General features: G+C 46.8%; 1 protein-coding gene across 3 annotated transcripts in view; it reads right to left on the bottom strand.

Moving 5' to 3' along the window:
* The window catches only part of LOC131312666 (uncharacterized), a 33,262-nt gene extending 8,297 nt beyond the window's left edge, over positions 1-24,965 (bottom strand). Inside the window, exons 1-3 of one of the 3 annotated variants that reach the window (XM_058340583.1) lie at positions 24,543-24,965; positions 24,267-24,326; positions 23,753-23,923 (exon numbers count right to left, since the gene is read on the bottom strand). In XM_058340583.1, coding sequence (XP_058196566.1) covers positions 23,753-23,923; positions 24,267-24,326; positions 24,543-24,728 — 417 coding nt within the window. In that variant the 5' untranslated portion in view covers positions 24,729-24,965. Of the gene's footprint in view, positions 1-23,752; positions 23,924-24,266; positions 24,327-24,500 lie in introns of all 3 variants that reach the window. The other 2 variants (XM_058340582.1, XM_058340584.1) reach the window with 2 other exon arrangements.
* Between the last annotated feature and the right edge of the window lie 1,752 nt (positions 24,966-26,717).

Below are 26,717 nucleotides of genomic sequence, written 5' to 3'. Positions count from 1 at the left end.
GGAGTGGCCGAGCGGTCGAATCTGCTTCAACCAGGATGTCGGCGACTTCTCCTGTGTCTGATGATTCTAACGCCGAGCGTGATTATGAGTATACTGCGGATGGCTTCTTGACCGAGCCCGAGATAAGTTTTTCCCCGCAAACCCAATCCGAGACTGAGCCACAGGTGGGGCGGGAGGCCAAATCACGGCTTATGTCGGGAGCCAAAGCTTCGACATCGGCTCCGAGCAACGCCGATCTTTTTGATAAAGGCTTGCTATGCCCTTATGCTCACTACTTTAGTGGCGACCCCGGGGAGTATGCAGCGTTTCGTACGAAGTACAATATTCCCGACGACGTATTGATTCACCGAGTCAGGAGTACTGATATTAGAGACAGGAAGGAGGATCGTCCCGAGCATATCACAGTGCCTCTGATGGCAATCTGTGAAGCCGGGCTTCGATTCCCCATACACCCTTTCCTTAGGGAGGTTCTTTGGAAGTTCAGCTTGGCCCCCCATCAGCTCGCGATAAATAGCTACCGAATTATCATGTCGGTGATTGCTTTGATCAAGAGCCAGGATCTCGATTTTACCCCAACCGATCTATTTTTCACATACACCATGTCCAGACATGGCAAGTCTGGCTGTCGGTACTTGACGACGCGCCCCAAAAAGGAACCTCTGATCGATGGGCTTTCGGATACTGACAAATGGGCTGATTTTTACCTCGAAGTACATGGAAACTTCGAGTTCGGCGACGGTCTCCGTCGATACTCTATTCCAAAAGTGATTGATACGAGAGGTGATAAGGCCGAATGTGCTCAATCTTGTATTACTTTCTGTTTTTGTCTTCTTTGCTGCTGAGGACATTTCCCAATTGTTGTTTTTCTTTTGCAGAGCTCGGCCCAATTTCCAAGGTGCTTAACACCAACTCCCGAGAGAAGGCCTGCGAGACGCTGCTTGCTCAAGTTTGCCGTCACGCTCCGACTCTTCTTGATTACAAGCCCTCTTATAGAGGTGTGCTAAGGAGGAAGGAAAAGGGGAAAAACACCGTGCCGAGCAAGAAAATGACATCCGGTGTTCCGACCATCGAGGCTGCTCAGAAGAATAAGGTAACCTCAAACGTCGAAGGAATTCGAAAGAAGAGGCAACAGGGGGGTAAGGTTGCCGAGGATCGGGTTTACCGCTGAGGAGTGGCTCACGCCGTTCGGATCTGACGAGTTTGTGGAACCTTCTGCTGAGGATATGTCAAGAAGAAACATTCCCAGGCCGGTGATCCCAGCAAAGACGGCTAATCCTGGCCGAAGCCGAAGCTCTTCAGAGCAGCAGCATCAAAAGGAGAAGAAACAGAAAACATCAAAGGACGTTCTTCTGCAGAACATTTCTCAATCCGTACCTTTTAACACTATCCAAGCCCTTCCATCAAAGGAACCGGGGAATCTTACCGAACCTCACATTGATCTTACCGATCCTGCCACCGAAGCCGCCGTCCGACGCCAGTTCAGCCCCTCTTACACGATGCCTAATGGTAGGATCCTGCTCCAGAACGACTCGATCAAGGAGGAGCCGAACCTTGCTGTCACTGTTTTGAGAGGGCTAGCCCTTCCGAGGGATTATGATCAGGTTCCACCCGACCTTTTTCCAAGTCTCGGTGAAATGTGTTCTCATCTTGTTCAGGTTTGTTCCCCTTTTTCTCTTTTTTCTTCTTTCTTTTCTCTCCTCTTTTTCTTATTTTGCTCTTTTGGTCAGGCTGGGCAAGCCGCGCTAAAGGCGTATGATAAGGCTTCCAAAGTTTCTGCCGAGCGAGAGAGATACAGGTCTGACCGAGATTCTTTCCGAACCAAGTTTAGGATCTCGGAGCAGCAAGTCAAGGACGCGGAGACCGAGGTGGAAAAGCTGAAGAAGGAACTGGCCGAAGCGAGAGTTGTCGCCGAGACTGCTGAGGCCAAAGTGAAAAAGTTGAAGGGGGAGGAGAGAGAAAAGATTAAAGTTGCCGACACTCGGGGTTATGAGGCCAGGATCCAACGGGCCGCCCTCGAGTAACCCAGGTTGCGCACAAGATGGTCAACGACGAGCTTGAAGCTCGGTTACCTGACTTCTTCAGGCTGGGATATGCTGCGGGTGTCGACGCAATGGTTGGTGTGATGGCGATTCAGCCTGAGTCAGGTTGTCTGAAGCAACTTCCCGAGCCAGTTGTGCCTAATCTCAACCTTCCGTACACCGAGGAGGAGTGTCAGCCTTTGCCACCTGAGGATGATGATGAAGAAATGATTGATGCGCCTGTGGCCAATCAACAGGAGAAGGTTGGTGATGGTGATAGTCATCTCGAGGCTCAGGAAAAAATTGCTGAAGATACACGAGTTCAGGTTGATTGATGTGATGAAATTTATGCAGGCGCCGAAGCCAAGTCGATCAGCTACCGCAAATGAAGACCTTTCAAGAATTCCTCTTAAGTCTTTTTTGTTTTTTGTTTTTTTTTTTTTTTTTGCAAGGATTTAAACTTTGTTTTGGACTGGTCGGCTCCGAACATTAGGAATTTGCCGTGCCAGGTGTAATAGTTTGGAGGAGGGGCGGCTTTTAAACGTTTTTTCTTACGCCGAACCTCTTTGTTAGGGTTTTCTGAATTCCCTGTTAATTCTTAGAAAAAATTCTCGAATTTGTTGCTTTATTGAATATTCCTCTATGCCTTAGAAATATTTTCTGAGTTTGGCCGAAGGTCAAGCAACCTTGGCTTGTTTCCAAGGTTTTGTTATTTACTTATAATAGCCCCTACGTTGGTATGAGGCTTGGCTCAAAAATGCCAGTCTTACGCCAAGGTAATATGTGAAGTAAATGTCTGAAGTGACTATTTAGTTCAAGTCAAAGTATGAACATAGCCGAGCCAAAAGCAAACCTGTAAGTTTGTTGATTGTTTTGTGTCTGGACGTCAAGTTGTCCGAGCCACGATATGTTTTGCTAATGATTGATCCGAACGCAGTCGTAAAAGCTAGAAGGCCGAACTTAAGTGATCGAAGTTTGAACAATGTAATCGAATAATAGAGAACATTGATGCTTCAGAAATAGGAGGGACTTCTCATTAAGTAAAAAGTTGACCAAAACAGGTACAGCATTTTGGTAAGTAATAAGTAATAAACTGGTAGAGGGAGTGATAGACCAAAACTGAGGAGAAACTTCAAAGGTATGCCTTCCTGAGGTCTAGAGCATTCCAGGGGTTCTCAATTTCCCTTCCTTCTTTGTCTTCCAACTTGTATGAGCCATTGCCGACCTCTTTGACCACCCTATAGGGACCTTCCCAATTGGGTTTGAATTTAGTCTTCTGGCTGGCTCGGACAACCTTCCTCCAGACCCAGTCGTCAGTTCTGAACTTCTTAAGCCTGATGCCCCGATTGTAGCCCCGAGCGACTTCCTGCTGATAGTTAGCTAGTTTGAGCTGGGCATCGTCTCGCTTTTCTTCGGCTAAAATAAGCTCGGTAGCTACTGCATCATTGTTGATTTGTGGATCAAAAGTTTCAGTGCGCAGGGTTGGGAACCTCGACTCAAGTGGGATTACAGCCTCCATGCCGAAGGCCATTGCAAAGGGACTTTGGCCAGTGGAGCGGTAGGCCCAGAGAACCCGAGGCAGTTCCTCGGCCCATTTTCCGCGTTTGGAGTCTAACCGACGCTTGATGCCAGCGCACACTGTCTTGTTTGTTGCCTCGGCCTGACCGTTGCCCTGGGGGTAGGATGGGGTTGAATTAAAAAATCTAATTCCGAACTCAGCACAAAGTCTTGTTAATTCTTTGCCGACGAATTGTGAGCCATTATCCGAAACAATTGCATAAGGCACGCCGAACCTTGTGACGATGTTCCTCCAAACGAATCGCCGAACGTCTGCTTCAGTGGTTGTGATTAGTGGCTCGGCTTCTACCCATTTTGAAAAATAATCCGTTGCAGTTATTAAAAACTTGAAGCCCCCAGGGGCAGTTGGAAGTTTGCCAACTATATCCAAGCCCCATTGAGCAAAGGGCCAGGGGCTGGTGGTAGGTTTGAGGGATTGAGCGGGCTGCTTTGGTATAGGAGAAAAAAGTTGGCAAGGTTTGCACTTTTTGACTACTTCTTCACAATCCTTCTTCATTCCTTTCCAGAAGTATCCTTGACTTAGAGCTCTTTGATAGAGGGAACGCCCGTCGGAGTGACAACCGCAGCTTCCAGAGTGAAGTTCGGTCAATATTGTTGGGACCTCGGTTGGATGAACGACTCGAAGATATGGCCCTGTGAAGCTTTTCCTGTAGAGTTGGCCGTTCTCAGAGATCCAATAGTGGGCCGCTTTGCTGCATACCCGATGGGCTTCTTTTTTGTCGGAGGGGAGCGTGTCATTCTTGAGGAACGAGATTATCTCATCCATCCAGCTAGGAACGATGGAAATGTTGAGAACTTCCTCCGAGACTTCGAAGCTTGGCTGGTGGATCTCGCCGAGGCTGATGTGTCTGTATTCAGATGCTTTGCTTACCGAGGCTAAACTTGCAAGAGCATCGGCATGAGCGTTATCTTCTCTGTTGATCTGTTCAATGTGGAATCCCTTGAACCCTCGTATTAGCTCAAGAGCCGTAGCCTGATACTTTATCATCCTTGGGTCCCGAGCTTCATAATCCCCTGTTACTTGGTTAACGATCAGTTGAGAGTCACAGAAAACGTGTAGGTCTTCAACTTGTAAACTTGTTGCGGCTCGGAGCCCAGCTAGTAATGCTTCATATTCAGCTTCGTTGTTTGTGGTTGGGAAGTTGATTGTGATAGCACTTTCATGAAGGACGCCACAAGGGTTTACAAGGACAACCCCTGCACCCGCACCGTTGCTGTTTGATGCCCCATCAACGTGTAGCTTCCAAACGTCTCCACTGAATAAGTTCCATGTTTGCCGAGCCTCTTGTTGTTCCAGCATTCCATAATTAGGCTTAATCAATACTTGGACCTTGATTGCTGTTCAAGGCTCAAAATGAATATCAAACTTTGCTAATTCAACCGCCCATTGAGATACTCGGCTTGATAGATCGGCCTTCCTTAGGAGGTTTTTCAGTGGAAACTCTGTGAGGACTATGATAGGTGTAGGGGGCCGAAATATCCGAAGGTTCATAGGGTTCACAAGGTCCAATGAGGGGGGAACAGGTTCACGCGCTATTCAACCCGTCGTTCAGTTATCTCAATTCATCTGTAAATAAAGATAAGCTTAGGCGTGATGTATCGTTAATCTTCCGAAGGATAGAAGGATCCCCAGGTGCTTCACCGAACGCTGCACGTCCATCCGAACGCACATATATTTGAGTTCGCTCGGTGATCTTATCTTTCGCTCGGGGACGTCTCTCGTTCGGCTAAGTTGTTCTTCGGAGAGCACACCAGATGCTCGGGGCAGCTTCGTCCATCAGGGGGGCGCTCCACCGAGTACAGTCGTTTATGGAACCTTCCAGAAATATCTATTGATAAGTAAGCTGTCTTTTCTGATATTCGAAGTGACATCTCTAAGCGATGTGACCTTTCTAACATCAACCCATGTGACTCTGTAAGATCTGAGGAAGCGGCGCTTATTAAATGGCTCTGCTACATGACGTCATCCGAGCGTTACTCGACGCGTGGAAAGCAGAGCCATCTTGCTCAACACTCTACCCCATCGCCTATAAATAGAAGGGCATTATCACTAAGAAAGTCTTTCTGAACTCCTTCTGAAGAGCACTCTCTCCTCTCTACTAGCACATTTCTTACCAAACTTTTTTTTATCTTCTCCACTTACTGACAAGTTCGTCGGAGCTTCTTCCCGGAGGAACATCCCCCTCCGGTTCTGCAGGTACACCAAGTTCAACGCCGTCTCCAACGGTCCGGCTTACGAAGATAGGAACACAGGAAAGATCACGAAGAAAGCGACCCCCACAATTGGCGACTCTGCTGGGGATCACGTTCTTCGTGGTGTCCTTCGTGTTCTTCGTGTTCATTATACCGAATAGAGGGCCTGATTCGATCCAAGTTCGAATTCTGTCCGCTCCTCTCGTTTGAACAGAACAAATGACGCAGCGCCTCTCACCTCTGGGACCAGAGAACTTCACCCTCGGGTTGGAGGGTTATGGGTCTATCAACCTTGAGCCCCATCAAGCGGCTAGGACGGTTCCCCACGTTGCTTGCCAACTTTCTTTTCCACCCACCGAATTAGACGTCGCCTTGGCGGAGCAGAAACGTCAAGCGGCGGTCATTGCCCTGCTTCAACAGCGGCTGGAGGAGCGGGACGGAGGGATGACTGTAACCCCTACTCACGGGCATCCCGCCGAACCTAGCCGACCGAAGGAACCTCGCAAACGAAGGAGAACATCTCGTCCAGCCCAAGCGACCGAACTCGCTGTTTCCGAGTGTCGAACTGTCTTCGAGCGTCTTGACCAAGGATATCAACAACCGACAGCTTCACGTCCTCGGCTTACGAGCATTATTCATGCAGAGAGTTCACGATCTTCAGCCACAGGCTCCACAGCCGGAACCAGTAAAGGAGACGCGTCAGCCCGAGCGAAACTTCGTTCTGAACGGCAACCGAGTCCAAGAGATGGGAAAAGGCCCGTGGATTTAAACAATCCACCTCGGCGCACACACACCAGCAGCAACCGGGAATACTCGGTGCGATCCCGACATGATTCCGAACGCCATGAAGGACGACACTCGGCTAACTCAAGCAGCCGCCGCCGAACAGACGGCCGAGGAAACCGTTCGGAGCATGATAACACGATTGTCCTGTACGATCAATTTACGGGCTTGCCAACCATGTATCAACCCATCGACCCAGGATTTGAGCCTCGGCATGCTCATTTGGCAGGCTCGAGAGGTGATGCGCGTGCTCCCTCGATTCTAGCCACTCGGCGACCGAAAGAGAAAGACGAACGTCACCAGCACCATCGACGAGAACGCAGAAAAACTCCTGAACCACATGTTGAAGTTCCTCTCCCTATTGTCCCACAAACCCCAATTCAAGAAGACAACTCGAAGCTCGGGAAGGCAAAGGCTTCCCCCTTCGTGGAAGCTATACAACAGGAGCGGCCGCCGGATCGGTTCGTCATGCCGAAGCTGAAACGTTACGAGGCGAAGGAAGACGCAGTCGCGTTCGTTTGTTGCTTCAGACAAACTATGAGCCTCCATAACTTCTCCGATGCCCTCATGTGTAAGATCTTCCCACTCACGCTGAGCGAACCAATCATGTTATGGTACAATCAATTGAAACCCAAGTCTATCACTTGCTTCAACGAGCTGGAGTTGGAGTTTAGTAAACGCTTTGTAACAAGCAACATTCAACCGAAGACATTATCTATGCTGGTGAACATGCGAAGAGCGGCTGGGGAAACCCTATGACTTTATACCGAGCGCTATTGGGAGGTTTATAATCTTATCCCAGATTGTGATCAAGGAGTTGCGGCTGAGTCGTTTATGAACAGATTGGATCCAACCTCGGCAATGTTTCGTGACCTTTCTCGTAACCCACCTAAGACAATGGGAGAGCTCATGACCATAATCGAGAAGGATTGTGTTCACGAAGAGGCCATGGCCGAGCGACGTACACCAAAGGCTCCCGAACCTGCCAAAGCAACAACTCGGCCGAAGAAACAAGTAGCGAATGTTCGCCAGGGGCAAGGAGGCCAGGGCAGTTCAGGCCAAATGACCAACAAGCCGATCAACAAGGGTCGACCTCCGCAGCACCCTCAGCCACAGTCATGGCAACAAACGAAGAGAGAACCACGGCCAGACGAGTACGTGGCCGAACATACGGCATTCACCGAACCTATCTACAAACTCCTCAACATCATCGGTAAACTACCATTCTTTGTTTGGCCAACAGTACTCTTAGGCACCGTCGGGAGCGGACCAGGGATGTGTACGTATCACAAGGAGCGCGGCCACTACACTACACAATGTCAACCTTTCAAACGGTATCTAGAAGAGCTTGCAGCAGCCGGGTATCTAAATCAGTGGATTGACGTTCGGCGAAGTTCACTTCCTCCACCTCCACCGATCATCGGCAATCTCGTAAGCGTTATACAAGGGCTGGTTTCCGAAGATAGGGCAGCCGAGCTTCGTTCAGAAATTGACAGAGCCGTCACCTCTTTACCCTTTTGCAACGTCGGCATTTCGGGAAAGCGAAAATGGGAAGATCCGAGCTTCGGCAACCTTATTACTTTTTCGTCTGACGACTTGAAAGGCGTGCAACTCCCTCATACGGATGCCCTCGTTGTTACTGTTACTATCGATAAGTCAACCGTTCAACTGGTGTTGATAGATCAAGGAAGCTCGGCTGACGTAATGTTTTATTCAACATTTCAGAGCCTCGGATTATCTCCCGCTCAACTTCGGACAGCATCTACTCCTCTCGTCAGTTTTACTGGAGCCCCGGTCTGGCCACTCGGCTTAATCTCTCTCCCTGTGCGGGCTGGATCACGAGTTCTTGAAATCGAGTTTGTGGTGGTCGCTTCTCCAAGCCCATACAACGTAATACTCGGCCGAACCTGGCTGCACGGGCAGTCGCTTCTACCTTTCACCAGGTGGTGAAATTTGTTGGATGGAATAGTGGTCAGGAAAGCCTCCGAGGGGATCAGATCCAGTCAAAGAAATGCTACATCAGCACTGTAACAAACAAGCGGAGCTTTATGGAAGTACAATGCGTGGTAGCCACTGCTGTCCCACTAATTGAAGATGTTGGTGTGCCAGCCGAGCAAAGATCTACCGAGGAGTTAATACGATTTTTAATCCCCGAAGGTGACGGAAGATATTTTTTAATTGGGAGTTCTTTGAGCATGGCCGAACGCAAGGAGATGTGTGACTTCCTGATGCGAAACATAGAAGTATTTGCTTGGACTCCGCAAGACATGCCGCGTGTGGATCCCACGATCGCCGTGCACGCATTGAATGTTGATCCAAGTAAGCAGCCGGTGGTGCAGAAAGTTCGACGCTCGTCCGCCGCACACATCGAAGCCGTAATGACAGAAGTGGATCAACTATTAAAAGCTGGCGCCATTCGGGAAGTTTTATATCCCACCTGGCTTGCCAATCCAGTGGTTGTACCGAAGAAGAATGGGAAGCTACGGGTTTGTGTTGATTACACAAACCTCAATGACGCCTGTCCTATGGATCGATTTCCCCTCCCTCGGATTGAGCAAATGGTGGACGCAACTGCTACAAGGTCGTGCCGTTCGGCCCGAAGAATGCTGGTGCAACCTTCCAACGCTCCATCACAAAGATGCTTCCTGGTATGCTCGGCAAAATATTAGAAGCCTATATCGATGATCTGGTTTGCAAAAGCACATTCGCTCGGGACCACCTTCGGGATCTGGGAGAGGTCTTTGATGTTTTGAAACGGCGGAAGTTGCGCCTCAATGCTGAGAAGTGTGCGTTTGGTGTAAGCTCTGGGAAGTTCCTTGGTTACATAGTCAGCCGCCGAGGAATCGAAGCTAATCCAACACAGATCTTGGCCGTGCAGAATCTCCGAGCTCCGACTACTATAAAAAAGGTACGACGACTTACAGGAATGGTGGCTGCTCTGAACCGTTTCATCCGACGTTCGGGCGATCTTTGTAGTCCGTTTTTTCGAGCAATCACGACTAGCCGACGCAGATTTGTATGGACCGAAGAGTGCGAGCAGGCTTTGCAATCTTTAAAGCAATACCTGTCCCACGCTCCTTTGCTCGTCAAGCCCCTTCCCAACGAAGATTTATATCTTTACCTTGCTGTTTCGGATCATGCTACCAGGGCAGTTCTTGTTCGCAAAGAAGGAATGGAGCATCAACCAATCTTCTACTCAAGCAAAACGATGACGAACTCTCAGACGAGGTATTTGCCCATGGAGAAATTGGCATTGGCCCTCGTTTCAGCTAAAACGAGCCTCTTGCCTTACTTTCAATCCCATAGGATTGTGGTCCTCACTGAGTTTCCTCTCAAAGCCGTCCTTCGAAAGACGGACACGTCAAGTCGGATCCTGAAATTTTCTCAAGACTTGGCCAATTTTGACATCCAGTTTGAGCCTCGGACCGCCATCAAGGGTCAGTCCTGGCCTGGCCGACTTCTTTGCCGAACTCACTCTTGGATTGCAAGACGAGGCCAATGCCTTGGCCACCGCTGCAGAAGAAGCTCGAATTCAGGACGAAGAAGTTTTGGAAGAACCATGTAGCCGTCCCGCGGAACCCCTCCGCGCTCGGTACACCCTTGGACACAAGAAACCGAAGCGGCAATGGAGGCTCTTCTCTGGCGACGCCTGGCGAATGACCGTTGATGGAGCCTCCAATGTTCACGGGGCTGGAGCGGGCATCGTCCTTGTGTCTCCGAGCGGGACTATGCATGAAAGCGTGGTTTCGATTGGGTACCCGGTGACGAACAACGAAGTGGAATATGAAGCTCTGATTGCAGGCCTCCAACTTGCTCTTCGGCTTGATGCAGATTTAGTTCACATCTTTTGTGACTCACAGCTTATTGTGGGTCACTTAAACGACGATTATCAAGCCAAAGACCAGCGTATGAATGCTTACGTCAGCCACGTATTGGCCTTGTTCCGAAGATTTGGCCGAGTGGAAGTAAAATGGATCGCTCGGGAGCGCAATGCGCATGCTGACGCCCTGGCAGGTCTTGCTTCGGTTTACCGGACCTCCGGCAGTCGCACTATTGTCTTTGACGAAGTCGCAACACCGAGCTTCGAGCAGTCGTGTCAACTAGTGATGGCGATTTCCCTCGGTCCAAGTTGACTGGATCCAGTGATTGATTATCTGAAGCACCAGGTGTTACCACCGAACAAACGCGAAGCATACAAACTCCGTTGCCGAGCAGCCAATTTTTTCCTGGATCCAAACGACAACCTCTACCGACGGACTTTCACTGGCCCAGATTTGCGTGTCGTCCACGAAGACAACGTGAAGACCGTTCTCGAGGAACTCCACTCGGGAAGCTGTGGGGCGCATTCCGGAGGACGGTCCCTTGCACAGCGTGCGCTGACGCAGGGCTATTGGTGGCCAAAGATGGTAAAACAGTCGGAGGAGTACGTGAAGCGATGTGTTCGATGCCAGCTGCAGGCGTCTCTCATCCACCAGCCTGCCTTCCCCCTTAAAATGTTCACTAGTCCATGGCCATTCGCGGTTTGGGCTTTTAACATAGTTGGCAAGATGCCAAAGGCACCAGGAGGATTTGAATATATGCTCACAGCCAGAGATTTATTCACTAAGTGGGTTGAAGTTTCCCCCTTGGTCAAGACAACTGCAGGCGACGTGGAGCGTTTTATTTGGAAGCATATCATCTCACGGTTCGGCGTACCTTACGCCATCCTTTCTGACAATGGCTCCCAGTTCGTTGCATCCGCCATCAAAGCTTTTTATGCTAAGCGCCACATCACGATCCATAATTCCTCCGTGGCCTATCCTCAGGGCAATGGACAGGCCGAAGCTTCTAACAAGACGATCACTCGGGGGCTTAAGCGCCGTTTGGACCGGAAGCTCGGTAAGTGGATGGAAGAGCTTCCACACGTTTTATGGGCCTATCGTACTACCACTCAGCGGTCTACAGGCCGTACCCCATTTGCTATGGCCTACGGCATGGAAGCTGTCCTCCCCTTGTCTACTATGATTCCAACAGCCCGAACAGAAAATTTTAACCCTGTGGATAACAATGCTCTTGTGGGGTCAGAGTTAGACTTTGCCGAAGAACTACGTGACAATGCTAACCTTCGGCATGCGGCGTATCAGCAAGAAGTAGCCAGGGGCTACAACCGAAATGTCCGCGCTCGTCTGTTTGACGTTGGGGACTTAGTCCTTCGGATGGTCACCGAAGCATCGAAGCTAACCAAACTAAAGGATCCCTATGAAGGACCCTACCGAGTGGTGGAAAAGATTGGACATGGCGTCTACAAACTCGCTGAGATGGATGGAACGCCAATTGCTAATCCGTGGAATGCTCAAAAACTTCGGAAATTCCATGGCTAGTACTGGCATCCTCCATTTTTCATTTCTTCTCTTGTATTTACATTTTTGTTCGGGATGTACGCCTTTGGCGTTTACTTAATGCAAGTGTGTTTATTTATTCAGTTGTTTCCTTATTATTCTTTTAACTGGGGTATCTCATCTAGCCCCGGGTTCATACCCTCGGGTCGCAGGTACTTCCTCCCTGTGACCGATACGCTCGGTATGCACTTCACTTGTTCGGGCGAAATTCTCGTAGCCCACGATGGTTCGTACGTACGGGCGAAATTCTCGTAGCCCAATATGGTTTGTTTGTTCGGAGGAAATTCTCCAAGCCATTGATACGAAGTATGCTCGGGAGAGCTTCTCGCAGCCCAAGTCTTTTCCCTCGAATGGACCGCTCGCACTTTCTGTATTGACGACTGATGATTTTATTGTGTACTCATTTGTTTGCCTTACTGGATTCTCATTTTTACATTATGACCATCCACTAAGACAGGGGGCTTATACTTGGCTACACACATAAATCCAATCCGAACAAAAAGACTAGGCATATTTTTCATAGTAAAGACATATACCGAAAGGAGTTAAAACTAAAAAGATTTGCAAATTTTTCAAAAAAAAAAACAAGTCATCGTTCACCAAGGCATGGTGGTCGTAAACCGTTCAGCGCCATCCACAAATCTGTTTTAATTACATCCCATGGTTTGGCAAGCCTCCAATTGCTCGGTGCCAACCATATTCAAAACAAAAAAAAAAAAAAACACAGGGGAAAGCCATTGAAGCTAAACTAGACTAAATTCAGCTTGTTGTAGGAGCATCTGCAAGGGCTGGCACAGTGGTAGAGTCGGCAACGTCAACTGTTGTCTCTTCTGCTTCAGCTTCGGCAGGGGGGAGGGGAGGTACTTCCACCAAAGTCCTCCTTTCGTCGTCAGGCTCAACTCCTGCATCGTCGAAACCCCTGTTATAGCCGAGCATGAAGCTTTCCTTGTGCTGACCTTCCTTAATCTCAGCTTGAACTTCCAGAATTTGATCAGCCACGTCCTCCTCGGCTTGGGCGTACCCCTTATCATGCTGCTCCTGCAGCTCCTTCTCCATCTCCATCTCCTTCATCTCCTCTCGCTCGAAGGCTCTCCCTTCAAATAGGCCCTCCTCTTTTCCTTCGGCCATTGTACGCTCGGCCGAGTCCTAAAGTCCCTTTATCAGGTCATTCAGATTTGAAATCTGAACTTCCTGGCCTTGACGTACAATCTCGGATTGCTCCAAGCTCTTCTTGTAGTCCTTGGCGACGCTTTTGTTATGCTCAACCGATTGCTTCAGCAGTTTAGACTTCTTGTCATGTTCGGTGAGATAACACTGGGCACTCATGATGGATTGGGTGGCCTGCAGTCAAAGCAAAATGAAAATTATTCTGGGAAACTAGGGCGAGTGTACAAAAAATCATTGCAAGTACGAGAAATCTCCTTACTCTTCCAACATGAAAGTAATACTCGCTCAAGGAATGCTTTTAGAGACGGGGGGCTTTGTATATCCCTCGGTAAAGCCAGCCCAGAGTAAAGAGTAAAAGCCAGGGAGGGGTCCTCCTTCAGGCTGTCTGATTTTAAAATTTGTTTCTTGCTCGGGGTGACAAAGTTAGGCACCCACGGGTGTCGAGGTCCGAGGACAGCTCCATCCTCTCTTTCTCTCCCTCCCCCTGTATCCCCTTCGGCAGCTCTACCTGCTGGCTCTTCCCCTTTGGAGCTGTTTTGGTCTTTTTGCTCGCGAGTGGACCTTCGGGGAAGGAGGGGTGTCTAGAGGGCGTTTTTTAGAAGGTGGGGGAGGCGGGGTTCTCTTGCTTGGCATGGAGCCCGAAGCACCCGGGGCTCCAGCCTTCATGAGCTCGGCCTTTTCCTCCTCTTTTTCCTCCAGTTTCCTTTGGAGAACGGCTTTGATACTCCTAGGAGGCATCTCTTCTTGCTCACGAAAAGGCTCTTCTTCGATGGGTAAGCGGATTGTCCCTCGGAGAGGTTTGTCAGAGCTCGGAAGAAGCTCCTCTAGAATGTCCTCGGAGCCAACTTCAGAAGCTTGCTCACGCTCGTCGGTTACTTTTCGTCGGATACGACCCCCGTACGTAGCTTTGTACCTAAGAATTGTTAGGGCGTCCCTTTCCTCTGCTGGAATGGTAAGGAGAGAATCAGCTAGACCACAGCCCCTTACTGCCCTTAAGAGAATTTTGTTGAGCTTGGTAGTATCTGCCAAAGAAAAACACAGCAAAAACAATAAATATAAGCATAATAAGAACAATAGTAGGAATGGCACCAAAATGACGAATAACTGTTCTTGCTCGGAGTCCCCCTTCGCGTGGCGATTTCGAACTGTCCATACTCTAGTTCGGGGAATTGGAAATTTCCCCGAACCTCAACGTAATCGGAGGCCCATTTCTCCGAGTCGTACATACCCTCGGGAATGATTTTTTCCATCTTCCTTCGGGAGCACAAGTAGTACCGGGAATACCTAACGTTTCGTGACATCATGTAATTTTCAAAAAAGTGGTAGGCTTCGAGTCTGAACATCTTTACCTCAGCAAGCTTGATTACCGAGTGAATAATACGGTAAGAGTTCACACTCAACTGGCATGGAGTGAGATTGAAGCGGTGAAGAATCTCTCTCAGGACTCTATGCATCAGGAACCGTAGACCCCCTTCCGTAATCGCCATCAAGGATACGGTGATGTGTTCGTCACTATATCTTATTCGGGGGCCCCGGACCGGCGTGATAACGACGTCATCAGGAATGTAGTAAACTGCTCGGAAGAGGTTTAAGCTCTATACCCTCGGGAATGATTTTTTCCATCTTCCTTCGGGAGCACAGGTAGTACCGGGAATACCTAACGTTTCGTGACATCATGTAATTTTCAAAAAAGTGGTAGGCTTCGAGTCTGAACATCTTTACCTCAGCAAGCTTGATTACCGAGTGAATAATACGGTAAGAGTTCACACTCAACTAGCATGGAGTGAGATTGAAGCGGTGAAGAATCTCTCTCAGGACTCTATGCATCGGGAACCGTAGACCCCCTTCCGTAATCGCCATCAAGGATAAGGTGATGTGTTCGTCACTATATCTTATTCAGGGGCCCCGGACCGGCGTGATAACGACGTCATCAGGAATGTAGTAAACTGCTCGGAAGAGGTTTAAGCTCTTCTCGTCTTGGAAGTATTCCAAATAAGGGCAGGGATCCCTCCCCGTTCAGTCGGGAATTACGTCGGGATCCAATTGAACAATTTTCCTCTTCACCTTTGGAGCTTGCGACGAACACTCTCCGACGACGCCGATTTCCTCGTTCGTTCGGCTTGACGAAGCAACAGGAGTTTGTCTTCCGGATTCAGCTTCGTCTGCCCCCTCGGCGTCTTCTTCCTCTTCCACTTCGTCGTGTGGAAGTTCTCTATCAGACAATTCCTCGTCTATATCTATAATATTGGGGTCTGGTCCCATTGTTCGGAGGGGAATTACCCTGGCGGGATAGTCGATCCCTTCTACTCCTTCGGGAACCCCAGCGCTCGACCCCGTTCGGTAGCTCCGGGCGAAGTCCCTGATTACTTCTGCTAACTCGGGATCAACTCTACCGAAGTCCGACGCTCCGGTATCCACTGACTGGTAAGATTCACCCGACGAAGTTGATTTCGAGGATTCCATACCTAGAAACAAATAAGTGCATGGGATAAGACCGTTAGCGATTTGCATGGCCAGGAATCTAAGTGCCTATGTTCGGTGTTCTAAGTCTACTCAATTACTTCCCGAACGATAACCCTTCGGCAGAAATTCCGAAGAAGAGATTCCCTACCGTTCGAGGAAATGATTGGGAACCCTACATGTCTCCAATGAAGAAACCAGTGGTTAAAAAACTTGATACGTATTACCAAGCTTCTTAATGAGTATTCCTTTGGGAAAAACTCATGCTTAGAGGTACCCTCGTGTTTGGAAGAACACGAGTTGAAGATGAACATGTGTTCGGAAGAACACATGAACATGTGGGAGATTAGTCTACTGTTTCAATCCAAGCGAAAAAGGGAAAAAGCCAACTATAAGGGGGCTAAAGGCGTTCGAAAATAACCAAAATGCATCGACAAGTGTTAGAACTCGAAGAATACCTGAAAAATCGAGAAAAATCTGTGATCAAATCCTTCAAATCTGCATATTTCTGGCGATTTCTGGTCTCGAACGTCGCTTGAACAGGGAAAACGATTGAGAATGGGAGAAAAAGTGATTTTCTCTCTCCATCCCCCGCCCTTGTATACTGAGTGCGGAATTCGAAGCGGTATTGAACCCCAGCCGTCGGATTTGAGCGGGAGATTGATGTGACGCTCGATGAAGGACACGTGGCAAGTAACGAAACGTGCCGTACCACCACCCAATGTAATCGTGACACCTGGCAACGTTTCAAATCGGCGGTTACAGAAGCATTAAATGAAAGCTGCAAGCATATGTCAAAAAGTTCCAAGCATTTTTTCCGTTCAACAACTTCAACGATTCGTCCAGTCATTCGCTCTTCGGATCTATATTGACGTTCGGCCACTTATTATTCAACTCCTCCTTCCCGCCCGAGCAAGTAAAGCAGGAGTTGAGGGGTTATTGTAGGGGGGCCGAAATATCCGAAGGTTCATAGGGTTCACAAGGTCCAATGGGGGTGGAACAAGTTCACGCGCTATTCAACCCGTCGTCCAGTTATCTCAGTTCATCTGTAAATAAAGATAAGCTTAGGCGTGATGTATCATTAATCTTCCGAAGGATAAAAGGATCCCCAGGTGCTTCACCGAACGCTGCACATCCATCCGAACACACATATACTTAAGTTCGCTCGGTGATCTTATCTTTCGCTCGGGGACGTCTCTCGTTCGGCTAAGTTGCTCTTCGGAGAGCACACCAGATGCTCGGAGCAGCTTCGTCCATCAGGGGGGAGCTCCACCGAGTACAGTCGTTTATGGAACCTTCCAGAAATATCTATTGATAAGTAAGCTGTCTTTTCTGATATTCGAAGTGACATCTCTGAGCGATGTGACCTTTCTGACATCAACCCATGTGACTCTGTAAGATCTGGGGAAGCGGCGCTCATTAAATGGCTCTGCTACATGACGTCATCCGAGCGTTACTCGATGCGTGGAAAGCAGAGCCATCTTGCTCAACACTTTACCCCATCGCCTATAAATAGAAGGGCATTATCACTAAGAAAGTCTCTCTGAACTCCTTCTGAAGAGCACTCTCTCCTCTCTACTAGCATATTTCTTACCAAACTTCTTTTTATCTTCTCGACTTACTGACAAGTTCGTCGGAGCTTCTTCCCGGAGGAACATCCCCCTCCGGTTCTGCAGGTACACCAAGTTCAACACCGTCTCCAACGGTCCGGCTTACGAAGATAGGAACATAGGAAAGATCACAAAGAAAGCGACCCCCACAATAGGGTGCTCCTAAAAATAAGGGAGTAACTTCCGAGCAGCTGTAACTAATGCTAGAAGAAGCTTCTCCAGTGGCAGATATCTGGTTTGAGCTGGGAGTAGGGTTCTGCTAGTGAAATAAATGGGTTGGTCTTCAAGGCCTTCCCGTCGAATAAGTGCCGAGCTAACAGCATGTGGAGAGACAGCTAGGTAGAGATGGAGAGTTTCAAAAGCCTTTGGTTTGACGAGAAGCGGGGCCGAACAAAGATAAGATTTCAGTTCGGTTAATGCTGTGTTGCAATCTTCCGTCCATTTGAAGCTTCGTCGGCTTTGCTTCTTTAGGGTTTGGAAGAAAACGTGGCATTTATCTGATGAGCGGCTAATAAACCTGTTAAGGGCCGCCGCCATCCCTGTCAGCTTTTGAATTTCCCGAGGAGTCGATGGTGGTTTCAATTGCTAAATTGCGGAGATCTGGTTCCGATCTGCTTCAATGCCACGCCGAGTGACGAGATAACCGAGGAACTTCCTGGAACTAACTCCAAAGGCGCATTTGTCGGCGTTCAGTCGTAACTTGTACTTCTTCAGTATTGCAAAGACTTCGGCAAGGTGAGAAAGGTGGTTCTCAGCTTTGAGACTCTTGACGACCATATCGTCAATATAGGCTTCCATGATCTCTCCGATGAGCATTCCGAACAATAGGTATACCATTCTTTGAAATGTGGCCCCCGCGTTCTTTAGACCGAACGGCATAACAAGGTAGCAAAAGAGGCCCCTGGGGGTGATAAATGCCGTTTTTTCCATGTCGTCGGGGTTCATCGCTATCTGGTGGTAACCTCTGTAGGCATCCAAAAAACTGAGCCGAGCGTGACCCGCTGTTGCATCAACTAATTGATCTATCTTTGGAAAGGGTAGGCAGTCCTTTGGGCAGGCATCATTCAAATTGGTGTAGTCCACGCAGACCCTCCATTTTCCATTCCTCTTCTTTACCACCACAAGGTTCGCAAACTAAGTGGGATATTGTACTTCTTTGATTGCACCCGCCTCGAGGAGTTTGTCCACTTCTTCGTTTACTGCTTCGGCATGAATAGTTGCCGATCGTCGAGGCTTTTGAATCACTGGCTTTGCCGACTTTGAAATGTTGAGTGAGTGCTGGATGAGCTTTGGGTCGACGCCTTGCATATCGTACGGTGTCCAAGCAAAGACTTCAATATTGCTCTTTAGGAACTGAAATGTTTCTTCACTCTTGGCTTCGGGCAAACCGGCGCCGAGCATGAAATACAGTGATGCATCCTCGTTGAGTGGGAATTTGATAAGGTCTTCAATGGATTTTTCTTCCGGAAGAGATCCGACGTCCTCGAGAACCGGTTTGTCTGGGACTTCAACCCAATGTACTCGTTTGGAGCTTGGTGTCTTTCCGATGGCTGATACGTAGCATTGTCTGGCCTGTAATTGATCTCCCAACGAATCTTCTTGTCTGCCGTGAGCGCCGATGTATCTAACCAGCTGGTGGTAGGTTGAGGCGACGGCTTTTATCGAATGGAGCCAATTTCGGCCGAGGATTGCGTTGTACGGACTCGGAGCGTCCACGCCGACGAACTCCAGGTTAGAAGCAACCGAGCCTGTAACCACGGGGAGGGTGATCCTACCGAGGGGCCAAACGGGAGTTCCACTGAATCCAATTAAGGGAACTTCTGCTGGGAGAAGGCATGACTCTGGGATTTTGAGCTCCTTGAAGAGGGATAAGTACATTACTTCCGCACAGCTTCCTTGATCAACAAGCACCCTTTTGACGGAGTGAGTTGAGATTTGCACCGTGACCACTAGAGCGTCGTTATGGGGTGTTTGGATTCGTTGGAGATCTTGCTCGGTGAAAGTGATTGACCAGGGACGCTCAAGCGTCTTTATCCGCTTAGGAGCACGATCGATAGAAAAAATTTGGGCAAGTTTCTGAGCTTTGTCGTGCTCTATTCGAAGTTGTTTTGCTGCCTCCTTAGTAATTGGTCCGTGAATAACGTTGATGACTCCGACCGAACGGGGAATAGGATTTTGTCCACCGGCGTTCGGCTGTCTCCTCTGCGTTTTTGTCTAGTCAATATGATCATCGAGAAGTCCCTGTGCCGCTAGATTTTCCAAAAGTGCTTTATACGGAGCGCAAGCTGTGGTGTAATGCCCAAGCTCGTTGTGGTACGAGCATCTCTTCCGACTATTATTATTACCTTCTTCTGTGTTCAACTTGGGAGGGTTCGGCCAGACAAAGAACGGTTCCTTCTCTAACGTACGGAGGAGGAAATAAATTGGCTCTTTAAAAACGATGGTTTCGGCTATATAGTCATGGGCTTTCAGACCTTTTTTGTCTGCAAGCTTGACTATGTTGACCTACTTCTTCGGCTGGACCGCGATCACAGGCTTTGGGGGTGCAATTTGGGGCGTGGGGACATGAAGGCTTTGGGGTGTGGTTGAGTTTTGTCCTGCTTGAAGTTCTCGTTCGGCGAGGAACTCTTCGTAGGAACAGAACTGTTCAACCATCCTCATTAGCTCGTTCATTCCGTGAGGTGCCCGTATTGCTAACTCATCTAAAATCTTGCTTCCTATTTCCAATCCATTTTTAAAGTTCCTTGCTGCCCAGTATTGATCAACACCGGGCATCTCGTTAAACAATTGCCAGTAACGCTCGGCATACTTCCGAAGTGTTTCGCCGGGCCTCTTCCTCAGCTGTACTAGGGCATCTTCTTCCTTGGCTTGCTTGTTGCTTGTGATGAACCGATAATTAAAAGCCCTTTCAAGCTCTTTGAAACTATGGATCGATCCTGCTTCTAATAGGTTAAACCATAAAAGGCCGAGGCGCCCAAGACTCGAGGGAAATGCTTTGCACATGATGGCGTCGTCATCGGTAACGCATGAGATGGTGCTTCTGTAACTGATGAGATGGGTGTATGCTTCGGTTGTGCTGGGGTCGAACTTCTGAAACTTCGGGAGATGGATCCCTAGCTTCGGCAAGGTTGCTTGGATCTTAGCCGAGAAGGGAGACTCTGTCAATTTTTTCAATTGATACTCGTGAGTTGGCCGAGGAGGGAGACCTTCTCGAGTGTTCCGTGATTTCTTTGATGCTCGGTATTCCTGTTCTTTTGGTTTTTCTTCCATCACATCATGCCGACGTTGAGATCCCCTCCCTTTCTTCTCTATGGGGTCCCTTCTGTGGTCCTCTTCTGGAAGATTTTCAGTATGATAGACCCTTCGATGGCTAGGACGATCGTCATGCCGAACGTCCACACTTACGCTTTTTCCACAGGGAATTTTCCGAACGTTCCCTGAATTTGTTACTCGTCCGTCATAGGTCTTTTCCCGAGGGACTTCATCATGTTCAATACGATGGCTCTGGGGAGCTTTCCCGTTTCCTCGCGGCGTTCGGCTTCTTCGCCGTTCGGATTCATATGGGATAAGAGCCTGATCGTTGTCTTGAAATTCCACGGTATCGTAACTTTGGGAGCCCTGGGAGTATTCATCTCCAGCCGATGAACTTGAGAAAACAGTATGTGGGCTCCCTTCTCGTCGCCCTTCTCTTCCTCTAAGTCCCGCACCATTGCCGAGACGTTGATGAACTGGGGAGAGTTGCTGCCTAAAGCGAGCGCTATCCCCGGCTCGGTGCTCTGTCAATGGTGGGTCCAAGCGATCATGGACTGAGATTCTATGTGGTCGTCCATCACCAACCAGAGGAGGAGGAGGCAGATTTCCTCTCCGGCGCCGTCCCTTAGATCCGGAGTGGGATGCTGTCGAACATTCGTTGGCCTTAATTTTTGCGATCTCCATTTTGAGAATGGCGACATCAGCGTTTGTCTGTTCTTGCTGTTGTTCTAGCATTTGTACGTATGCTAGAGCGTCTTCACTTAAACCTACTGGACGCTGGATGGAGGTGCTCACGCCTGGAGGAGTAAATCCAGGGGATGAGATGGGGAGGCGGCATTGATACCGGTTTCAGAGGTGTGTAAAGAGGAACCGAGGGGTTGAAAAAGAGGAGGTGGTGGTGCTCCGCCTATTTTTTAAGAGGAAACTGGTGGAAATCTGAGGGAGTGAAATTTTTAGGACAAAAGAGGTGGTCGACACGGAGGAGCCGCCGTGGATCTAAGAAACAACCGTTTCACGTCGGGTTCACCAAATTGTAAGGCTCCATTCCGAATGGCTTATGCTTTTTGACTGTGGGTTCGAGATCTGCTCCTAATCTCTTTCTTCACCCTGCAAAACGAAGCACGACTAAAGACCACACCGAGGTTCTCCGGGATGGCCCTCCGGTGCAAGAGTCAGTTCACTTGCAAAGAGAAATTAGGAGTTAGGGTTTTTTCTGTGCGTACCTCTAACAATAAGGCATAATGAGGTCTTTATAGCGAACCTCTTAGCTTGATCTCCAAGATTGCACCAACGCTCGACACGCGTCGGCTGACGTCACTCTTACGTCACGTTTAGGGTTTTGTAACCATTTAGAGGATGAGCTAGCATCTTCACGTGCCCCCATCGTTATCCTTATAACCCTTTGGATGACGTCACAATCATCATCATTGCCACGGTTGCTGTTCCCACGCAGGCGAGCTGGAACGATGGCTACGCTCGTTCGGCACCGAGCGTGTTGTGCGACCATCGAAGGATGTCCAACCGACTGCGTTTCCCACTCGCGTGGGTGCTGGAGACTGAGGCGATTAAGGGAGTTGTAATTAACGAGACCCTCGGCTATGGAGGCCTTCGGCGTTCCGAATGTTGAGAGTAGGATGACTCGGAGTTGATCGGGATACTGGATCACGTTCAGAAATGGCACGAGCCATTTTGCTCGGCCTACTACAAAATCAATACCATAATTTCAGGTTTCAATGAAATCTTCTATATGCTTACTTGAGTCTTTCATCTTCAGCAATGGAACTTCGCTATTTGATTCAACTACGCTAGACAAAAACAGACTTCTGAATGAAAAACCAGCGATGACATGATAAGGAAGTAAAGCTTCACACTGGTCCACCTAAAGTCCCAGCTCTAAATGAACCACCACCCTCTCCACCGGCCATCATCTGTTGAGAGAGTCATCGTCAACTCTACATCACTGGTATGTATTGAGTTCTGCTGGAATCTTTCTAACTCTTTCAGAATGCTCTAGGCTTTACTAGAATTTTTCTGAATTCCAACGAAACGTTCCAGACTACAACAGAACAATCTACCTATCGCCGGAAGCTTCGAGATGTTTTCTCTTCCCTCCCCCACCATCTCCCTTTCTTTGTAATCTTCTAACTATTCTTATTTTCATCCTTTCTAGAATAATCTTTTGCTACCTATAGATGTAAGATGAAATCTGCTTATAAGAGTGTGAAATTAAGGACACAAACTCAAGTGCGAAAGTGAAGTGTCCATGTGTGAGGTGTCTAGCAACCTTACTGTGTACTTGTGCAAACTTGTGTTGTGTACAAGTTAAAGGATTTAACAAAACTGTATCTTTGTTGTATCTTAACCCAACAGCATCCCTAAGGCCTAGGGCTTTACCCTAGGTCAAAGCATCCATCTCAAAACAAATATGCAATGAGTAGAAAGGCCATCAGGTTCATATACTAGTTTTGAATGTGATAATTGACCAATGCGGGACAAGCTCTAACACTCTCCCACATGTGGAACCCCTGATTCTCATATGGAGGGATAAACAAAGATTCATAACATACCGATCACAGTAAAACAAGGTGCACTAACGGCACAAATAATGGAGCAATCAATTAAGCAACTCTTATTTAAAAGCCTCTGAAAAAATCTAACTTTGATACCATCTTAAAGCATCTATTTTAAACCAATTCGCAATTAGGGGAGAGGCCATCGAAGTTCATATACTAGTTTGGATGTAATAATTGACCAATATAGAACAAGAGCTAACACCCAACATGAAGTACCGCCCTCCACTGATGAAAAGCCATCTTTTCCCTCAAAGCTCATACCCAAGCTCTCCATTACCACTGCTTGACTCTTGTTCCCATGACCATTATTGATCATGTCAAAAGTTTACAACCCTAGTTGAAGAAGCTTTTTATTTTTGCATTGTTGCCCAACCTAAATCCTTAAAATAGAATTTGCAGAGTACGGATAGTTAAGACATTTGCTGAAACTGTTAAACCCTTTAGATTTTTCTTAGTCAAAACCATAGGGGGGGTATGTATTTGATGAAGTGTAGTAGCAGTACAACAATGAAAATTATGATCTAACAAAATGGGAATATGTTCCAGACACTGTGGGGTGCATTTTCATTGTTGTCGAAAAGTATGTGACTTACTTGGATTATCAAAAATTGAAAATTGAAATTCATTCCAGACTAAAAGCAAGTTAAGTGCAGGCTTGACTCTTCGTGCCACTTTTGGCTATTAGGGAAAGAAAACCCAATTGGCGTAACGGATATCTTTAATTGTTCAAAGAAAAGTACCTGTAATAGTGGCAAGAGAATGAGATGGTCTTCCATGATATCCACCTGAGTTAATGATCTAGACAAACCCATCACTTGTACTACTCTTCTGAAAATTTGAGAGAATCGAGCACTTGATGGATCTACTAGATCCCCCATTCTTAAAATAATACCAGCATTATACATTTCGAGCTGAAAAGGAAGCGAATAATAACTACAATCAATTGAAAGACATTATCGGAAGAAATGGTTCATAAAAGAGAGCTACATGAATCATCTTCTCTGAAATTGTTTCGAACAATTTGATCAGGCTGATTCCAACATGGAACCATCTTATAGACCGACAACAGCATGATAAACCCGAACTGGGGGCTAAAGAAAGCTAGTCATAGTCATGCAAGTGATTCTCAATATAAAGATAAACTAGGGAATAGTTCAATATGGTACAAACACATAACTATTGTATACCAAGAAGAAGAAGTTTCATAGTAGCAGGTTGAGTATAGGAAGAAGCATCGCGTCACAAGAAACTCACCAGTACACGGTCAAGGCATAAAGGACTCAGGCCTCCTCGACTGAACCAAATGTTTTTAACCTTGAAAAACCCAAGGCTAACTCATGAGAAGAGATTAAATGTGACCGTGGCACAAAACAAAAAGTCTTTTGGATCAATAAATGATACTAGTACATAGTAATTAATAAATTCCGAAGAAGTGGAAGTACTGTAGTAGTTTGAGGGAGGGGAGGGCAAAAAAGAGGTAATTGAAACCTCGGAAGGATGAAAGAAGAAGACGCCGAGGTGGGTGGCCACCTTAAGGATGAGGTCTCTCCAGAAAGCGTATTTGGGCTCCCAATCCGACCTCTGTCCGCTAAATGCCTTGAATCTTGCGGTCGCCATCACCTCATCGTCCCAATCTGCCACCTCCTTCCTTACGAATTCCTCGACTGTCCGCGACAACATCGAAGAAGAAGAAGAAGAAGATGATCCAACCACCATTTCTCTTTCTTTTCACTTTAAAGATACATATCCACCTATCTGTGCGAAACTGGTTCTCAAACGAAACGAAGCGCCAACTTCTCAACCCAAACTCCGCCGCATCGGAGTATTTTTGTTTGGATTCTGTTTGGAAACTGGGAAAATGGAGGAAAACAGGATTAAAAATTCTCTTTGGTTGTTTGGTTCCTAGTTTAGGGAAAAAGAAAATGAAAAAATGAAAGAATTTATTAAAGAAAAACTGGTAGAAGAAATTGGGGGGGAAAAGGATACTCCGTACTAGCTCTATAAGGGGAAGGCAAATATTTCTTTAATTCTTTTTTATTTTCCTCTTAAAACCAAGCAAAGAAAGTCATTTACCTCAAACGAGTAAATTCTTTCATCTTTTTTCTACATCCAAATAAGAGAAAGTGTCCACTTTCTTCACATTTTCCTTCCCTTCTTCTTTTTCTTTTTTCCCACCACAAATTTTAAACAGACCCTAAGAACAAAAGAACGTATTTTTTGGCCATTTCTCGTATCTATTTAAATGAAATACTCCATCTACTTGTTTTTCTCTTTTTCAAGAGAGATTAGAAAGTTAATAGAATGTTGCATAAGAAACAACCGTGTGACACTAGAGCAATTCACGATATCGCTCATAAAGTCACAAACTAATTAGGTTCAATGTGTTGAGTTGTAGGACCTGTTTGGAACTTGGAGAAAATAAAGAAAAAAAAAGCTTGGAAAAAAGAAATTTTTTGTTTTGGTTCTTTTCTTTCTTGTTTCCTCTCAAACAAAATAGGGAAAAATTATTTTTCCTTCCTTAATTTTCTTTTTCATATGTTCCAAACAAACACATAGTTTTTTTTTCCTTTTTCTCCCTTAAAACTCTATTAAAGAATTTCCAGTCTTTACCCATTTTAAGACCCAAATTTAAAATTTGGACAAAAACCACAAAAATCATTCTCCAATCCTTGACTCAAACCCTTCCTTATTTTGGGTTTTACCCATTTATTTGCCCAAATCCGGGACAACTTTTGCCTTGACCCATTTCTCCAACGGCTAGTTAGAAAGAGAGAGAAGCTCGTTGACAGTGACAATAGGCCGAGGTGGTCTGAGAGGCGATGGAGAGAGTGATAGTGGCGTTGTGACCTCTAAGTCGTATTGGGTCCCCCAAAGTTGTTGTTTTCTCTTCTGGCCTCCTCCTCTTCCGATGAACGAGTTTCAGAGTTGTCTTCTGTGGTAGAGTCTGGTTTTGGGTTTTGTGTGAAATTTTTTTTGTGTTTGATTATGGGAGAGAGAGAGAGACGGAAATGGAGAGAGAAGAGTACCCGTTCTCCATTTCGGATTTGATTCCTCTACCTTATTTACCATTATGCCATTAATAATATATATATTTATATTTGGATTTGATTATTGGAGATGTGCTTACCCAAAATGAATTTTTATCCAAAATTTTATTTAAATTTGAGGAAAAAAATAGGTGAAGACTGGAGATGCTCTTATTTAATCTAACTACCATGATATCAAGATTGTTCTTGGCTTATCGATGATGCTTGTTAATAAGGTGTTTACGCTGGTGATTAACTTATACAACATAATTTTTTGATTTTGTCTTTATTCAAATTTTTTTTGCGCTTATTAGTTTTATGGAAAAATTTTACTATGTGATATAGGTTTGTCTTAATGAGAGGAACTGAAAAAGAAAAAATTATGACTCTTACACAAGTATTTTGGGAAATAACCAAAGAAAAGTTTTAAAAAATCAATTTTTAAACCTTTTTTGGGATATTTTTCAAAATAGTTGTGTAAAAGTCATAATTTTTTATTTTTCCGATTCTTCTAGTTGAGACAAACCCATATTACACAAAAATTTGACGTAAAACTGACAAACACGAAAATATATTGAATGAGGACAAATTCAAAATTAGTGTGAACGAAGCGACGTTAAAGAGGTTATGTTAGGCCATCCACAGTGGCATAATCAAAAATGGATAACCAAAAGTTAAC

Source organism: Rhododendron vialii, chromosome 13a (genome assembly GCF_030253575.1).
Source record: "Rhododendron vialii isolate Sample 1 chromosome 13a, ASM3025357v1".
Classification (NCBI taxonomy): Eukaryota; Viridiplantae; Streptophyta; class Magnoliopsida; order Ericales; family Ericaceae; genus Rhododendron; species Rhododendron vialii.
Note: the sequence above shows the minus strand (reverse complement) of the source record. Positions and strands in the feature narration are given on the sequence as shown.